Genomic DNA, 6,000 nt, shown 5'->3' with positions numbered 1-6,000 from the left:
GCACGGTAAGCTAGAGGACGTCGGTTCGAATCCGGCCGGATCGAAGGAAATCGATCTTTGTATTAATAATTATAACAAACTAGTGGAGTAATTTCACAAAAAATAATTTAATATCAATTCAATAAAAATTTATAATAGTATTTATTTATTGACAATTGGCTATATAGCCTATAAAGATAACAAATAATTATGAAACTGAAAAAATAATAAAACTTAAACGAAATTTCTTAAGAATGTAACAAAATCTAAAAAAAATTAGTCACGGAGTAACTTTTTTTGAATTGCTTATTTTTACAGATGAGACCGCCGTTTGCATGGCAAATGGCACATCATGATACGATTCTGCTATGAAAGAAAAGGTGAACGGATTTCGAATGGGGATCGTAAACTGCATGGACAGTAAATTGTTTTTGTGAGGTCATAGTACGAATTTCACAGGCAATCCAACTTACAGGTTTAAATAGGATTACTCTAAGAGCTCATAGTAGCCCCCCTGGACGAACTCTTTCACAAGGAGCTCTACTGCTACTCCACCAACATTTTCTTATAAGGATTATTGCGGGCAAAAATGTAAATGATATTTTGTTTACTAAAATGTTTTAACGCGTTTGTAAAAGCTGCATTTTTTGTTTTTTTTTTAATTCGTTGTAGTCAGTTAACAAAACTATACTTTAGCTACAATACTCAAATTATGCAAATAAAACTAAACATGCAACATAAATTAACACACCTCATTACATAACACTCTTGATTTGGCTTGACAGTGCACCTGGAAACAATATCGTTTATTATGTTAAAAAAACAACACAAACTGATATAAAAATTTGAGATAAACTAGACGAAAATGTGATAAAGCCATGTTTGGGAGCTCTTCTTCTGACGTATCTCTTTCGCTTGAGCGAGTGTCATCACGCTTAACCAGTTCATGGACAGTAAAGTAAGAATTTTTAAAATCGGTCCACAATTGACGGAGAAATCGGAAAACGTACATACATACAGTCGAACGTTAACCTCCTTCTTTGTATTGAAGTTGTTTAAAAACTAAAATTAAAGCTATCTCTTATCAAAATTCGCGATACATACATACTATATACGCGATACGTACTGTAGACTACAGCTACTACAGATGACGTGCGTTTACGGCGCCACAGACTTTGTGAACGTGTGCAAAGGTTTACTCGCTGCGACTGCACCGCGTTTGAATTGTGTTTACGCGCGTCATCGGTGTATAAAATACGCAGTGTACATAGGCTCTATAAAGTTATGGTAACTGCTAACTAAAACGTAAGTATCGCTAGCCCAATTTACAAAGGTAAATGGGGCTAGCGATACTTATGACCGTCGAAAGCGACGGTCTATGTTTTCTCACCTTCAATAATTACAGGTTCTCTTTCGACGGTGATGGCCTCCTTGTGGACCTATCAGCGTTTGGGCTCGGCGTTTGGAGACCTGTAATTTTTACAATTGTTAATAACTTCTCGCTTGAGATTTAGTTCTGTAAGCGGAACCAAAATATGCAATGACATTGTGACATAGCGGTAAACATTAAAAAACACGAAAGTGAAGACAGCTCAAGTAATAATAATAATTTAATTTAGTACCTTTCTTTTTGCTCGGTGTATTCACTCGCCCGTTCGCTGGAAATTCAACCGAAAAAACATATTAATAACAAAATCACACATTAAATTCATAAAGGCATATCTACAGTTTCAATGTCATCAATTTTATGACGTAGAAAGTTTTCGACATTGTTGAGCAGTTTCCTACCAAATTTAGGTGATTTCTGAGGACTTTTCTGACACCTTTCGTTTTGCAGAAAATCCGTCGACAATATTTTCGGCGACAATTTTGACTTCTGAGATAGTTTAGGAGATTCTTCTTTTAACAGCACATTCTCTTTGGCATTGTTATTGTGAGGTTCGGGGACAATATCATTTTCTTCTGTCTTATTTTCATCTAGAACATCGGGAGTTTTGTTTACTGTTTCCATTTCTGCCTCGCGAACTTCTGGTTTTTCCGGCGTCGAGCTGACAAAGTCGCTTTCGCTTTTCGTTAGTGACCCACTGTACACCTCGGGAGGAGTGTCGTTCATGATTGCAGAGTTTCCGGTGACGTCGAGGTTTTCGAGGGTATCGTCATCAGACGCTGAGCCGTATTCTGAGTGATCGCTTCGTAAACTCGTGGGGTTGGTCAGCTGGAACGGGAGAAATAAATTAAAGCGGGAATAGTATGATCAATGTGACCATTATTTTTCCCTCAGAAAGGGACGCCTTGTGAATTTATTATTGTTTTAAAAATAAAAGACATGTTTATGATAGTTATGAAATGTTCATTGTTAAAAAAAGAACTAAAATTCTTTGAATAAAAAATTTAAAAAAAGAACTATTCTTGTGTGGCTGGTGCTCGACGTTGGTGGCTGGCTTATATATTTTTCGCTTTCGCGCCATTTTAAATTTATTGTTACGTGTGTTCTGTTTTAAGAAAGCGGGACACTTTTAAGTATTTTGGGGACATCGGGACACGAAGCCTAAAAGCGGGACGTATTATCACGTTAGATATGATCCACCAAATAAATTAAATATTCTTTAGTGGGCATTAAAAAACTACAATGACAACATAACACTAATGTAATACAGAAAGTCTGGTCAAGAGCAACCTTAACTGTAAGCATTGATGCATGCTGATGAGGCGCAAAGTGTCTGGATCGCAAAAAGCTATAGTTTCTGCCTAACCCGATAGGTAAACAGCGTTTGCGATATAAAGGAAGTATCCTTAATACCACAAATGTATGTTTGACTGTGGAACACGAGATCTTAATTTTGGCTGTGATTGGGCTGGCTGTCATTCCTTTAAAATATGTATAGCGGTGACACACCAACAACTTTGATATAAGTGTACAAATAATTGGCCCAAAAACCGATCCCTGTGGGACACCTCAATAGAATCGAATTATCTCTTCTTGCTCATAACGAAATAATATAGTAGCTATATGTATTTATCGGAAAAATCGGAATAGACATGAGTACATTTATCTTAGACTTTAAGGATAATACGAATAATACGCATACAATGAAATCGCGGAATATTATTGATATGTTAACCACAACTTACATTACTACGGTAATGTATTTAAAAAAGTTTTGTAATTCAACAATTACAAAACTTTTTTAAATAGTAGTGTCAACACACTACTAACTTATTTGATGGTTTGTCTTTTATTTTTAATCATTCCGGAAGTTTAAAGGGAGATATTATGCACTCTGTGTATTATTTGAAGTTTAGGTAAAAATATTTTTTATCACACTTGCTCGTAAACAGTGTCATGATATATAGGCAAAATCGATCGTAATGTCCTAAATTACGCACACGGGCTTTTTCATTACATTATCGCCCTGTGGCTTTTTTACGTCAAGATTATGCAAAAAGTTTCCATCCTCGAGAAATCTGAACGTACATTTCACATAAACTTGAAATATAAAAAGAAACTAAACATTTGTAATTTAACTATATTTTTATTAAATTTATTTTGTGAATTCAAATTCTGCAGTCTCCATTGTGGCTTCATGCGTCTGTGCCCTTTATAACATTTTAATTCGAGTTGTATTATCAAAATTTTAAAAAATTTAAAAAAAGAAATCCATCATTTGCAAAATCCGTAAACGTTGTGCTGTGAAGCGATATTTATTCACACAAGAAATAAATGATCGTTGTATCCCTTTCCTTGCAAATATGACAAAAACATTATACGTAGCAAGGGCGGTAAAAATTACAAACTCGAGTCATTAAAGCTTTCAGCCTTAGGCTTCGGGCTTCTCATAAACTCTTGTTAGTAATTTCTTATTTACCGCGCATAATGTATTAATGACTGTACCCAACTCTGTTGATGATTCAAACTGTTAGTTTGCCACGAACAAGGCTTTTTCTCTACCAATGCCAGTTTTTCATATAACAATAATGTTTCGTAATTTTGGTTTCCATTTGTTGTTATACCACACTTGTATGTTCTTCTCTTCTATGCTGTGCTATTCTACGCTATTGATAAAGGAATTAATGAATACACTCACAGTATAGCTGGAATCGTCGTCAGAATCCGCATCGAGTTCGACCATCATTCTTTCGATGAGCCTCTCCATGGTGGCTTCGCTGGTCGATGGAACCGGGCTGGTGGTGTCGCGAGGTCGCTTGGTACGTTTCACCACCTGTAAGGTAAATAGAAATTGGGTGAAAACCCATCACAATTATCGCAATTTCCAAGGTTAAATGGAGCGTAAAAAGTAAGTGATACTATAAAAAAACTGACAAGTATACACCCTTTATTAAGTTTGATAAACCCCAGGTCCGCTCCAAGGCATTTTTTACCCGAGGCCATTGGAATTTAAAAAATCCTAATTTCAACAGGGAAGACTGTTTCTCTGTATCACCTGTTTGTGATCCAGAATTTCATCTGATGAAAAATCCCAAACAGACATAAAACCATAGTACTAAGTATTATTTTATTTCTAATTTCCTTTTAATTTTAAATTTAATTTAAAGTTTTTTTTTCTTTTTTCTTTTTTAATTTTTTATTTATTTTCGTTCGTTCCGTGGCTTATATGGAATAGCGTCTGGCACGGTTTGCTAGAAGACGTCGGTTCGAATCCGGCCGGATCGAAGGAATTTTCTCCTGAGTGTTCGATCTTTGTATTAATAATTGTAACAAACTAGTGGAGTAATTTCACAAAAATAATTGAATATCATTCAATAAAAAATTTTTTTTTTTTTAAACGTTTGCGTAAATTGGATTTTCGTTGATTGTATTTAAATTTATTACTTTTGTAAGTATAGTTCAGAATAGGATTAAAGGGCTGTAAAGGGCGGGAAACGTTGCTTCGTTTGAAAAACAAAGAAAACATAGTTCCATTTTCATTATAAAACTTACTAGTACTTCGTCGTTATTGCTGACCCTCGTGGTATTATTGTTCCCGTAGCTGTGAGATCGTCGGAAGCACATGGTGAACTCAAAAAGCGACTGTAGTCCACTGTACCAAGGTTGTTTATTCTGTGTGCTTCGCGCTCGAGCAATTCTGTTTCCTTGGTACTTGAGGGTGCGTAAGTACCGGCGTTTGCTTTGAATATACATTACCTATGGATAGAACATTGTGAACTTTATAATAATGAAGAAGCCATGACGGAAACAGATGTCAGAATTAAATCTTAGCGGAAACGAAAACTGAAGCGGATGCGGAAGTAGTGTAAATACCATAAAGATTTCAACGAAATAGTTTCAAATACGTCATTTAAGTTTCATCCGGAATAAATTCTGCAAAAAAGAAGTTCTTTGTCAGACGAAGGCATCGAGTATACAGCCAGAAATAGAGACGTCTGACGACTGTCCCTCGCAACTCATCAGACCAATGGGCCTTATATCATTTTTAAATATCAACTCTCGTTTGCACTGAAATCACAAATTAGAAAGCTGAAATAGTACAGCGCCAACAACTGACCTGTGTGTACGTCACCGTGTATTCCAGAAATATTCTGTGTTTATTGTAATAAAGATAATATCTGTAACTATGAGGGGCTGTTCCATTCGGTGGTGTGAAAAAAAACAACAAAACATTTAATTACAAAACAAACGGAATCGCATTTTATCGGTAATTAAATATTAAATATGTAACTTTTCAATTTTCGTCCATTATAGCAAAGCTCAAGTTAAACTGGTCGATTTGAGGTGAAACAATTTACGACACCCATCAATTGTTTCGAATTCGGGCTGGCCAATCGGAGCGCAGTTGTCACCGTAATGATATGGCAGAATAGTGTTCAAATAAATTAACTGACATTTCGTCCCAATTTTTGGTTATATACTCGATGGATGAAGGCTTCTTAATTAATTATTGAGATTTGGTGTATTAGATTTATTTCTTTACCCTGGTACATATGTATAGTACGTGCAATTCTTTATAAGATCCTTATATTTGGTGCCATTGTTTGGTGTCCATTTTAATTTATAAAGTAACA

At 35.4% G+C, this 6,000-nt stretch overlaps 1 protein-coding gene across 3 annotated transcripts in view; it reads right to left on the bottom strand.

Annotated features, from left to right (window-relative positions):
• Nucleotides 1-6,000, bottom strand: part of LOC113230672 — a 34,106-nt gene that overhangs the window by 5,832 nt on the left and 22,274 nt on the right. For 2 of the 3 annotated variants that reach the window (XM_026464701.1, XM_026464702.1), the window contains exons 4-9: nt 4,919-5,122; nt 4,065-4,199; nt 1,768-2,194; nt 1,602-1,637; nt 1,370-1,449; nt 528-769 (exon numbers count right to left, since the gene is read on the bottom strand). In XM_026464701.1, the coding sequence (XP_026320486.1) occupies nt 1,379-1,449; nt 1,602-1,637; nt 1,768-2,194; nt 4,065-4,199; nt 4,919-5,122 (873 nt within the window). In that variant the 3' untranslated portion in view covers nt 528-769; nt 1,370-1,378. Of the gene's footprint in view, nt 1-527; nt 770-1,369; nt 1,450-1,601; nt 1,638-1,767; nt 2,195-4,064; nt 4,200-4,918; nt 5,123-6,000 lie in introns of those variants that run through there. The other variant, XM_026464703.1, reaches the window with a different exon arrangement.

Source organism: Hyposmocoma kahamanoa, unplaced genomic scaffold, assembly GCF_003589595.1.
Source record: "Hyposmocoma kahamanoa isolate Upper Pololo Valley unplaced genomic scaffold, ASM358959v1 64, whole genome shotgun sequence".
NCBI classification, from domain to species: Eukaryota; Metazoa; Arthropoda; class Insecta; order Lepidoptera; family Cosmopterigidae; genus Hyposmocoma; species Hyposmocoma kahamanoa.
The sequence above is the reverse complement of the archived record's forward strand: the minus strand, read 5'-3'. Positions and strand labels throughout refer to the sequence as shown.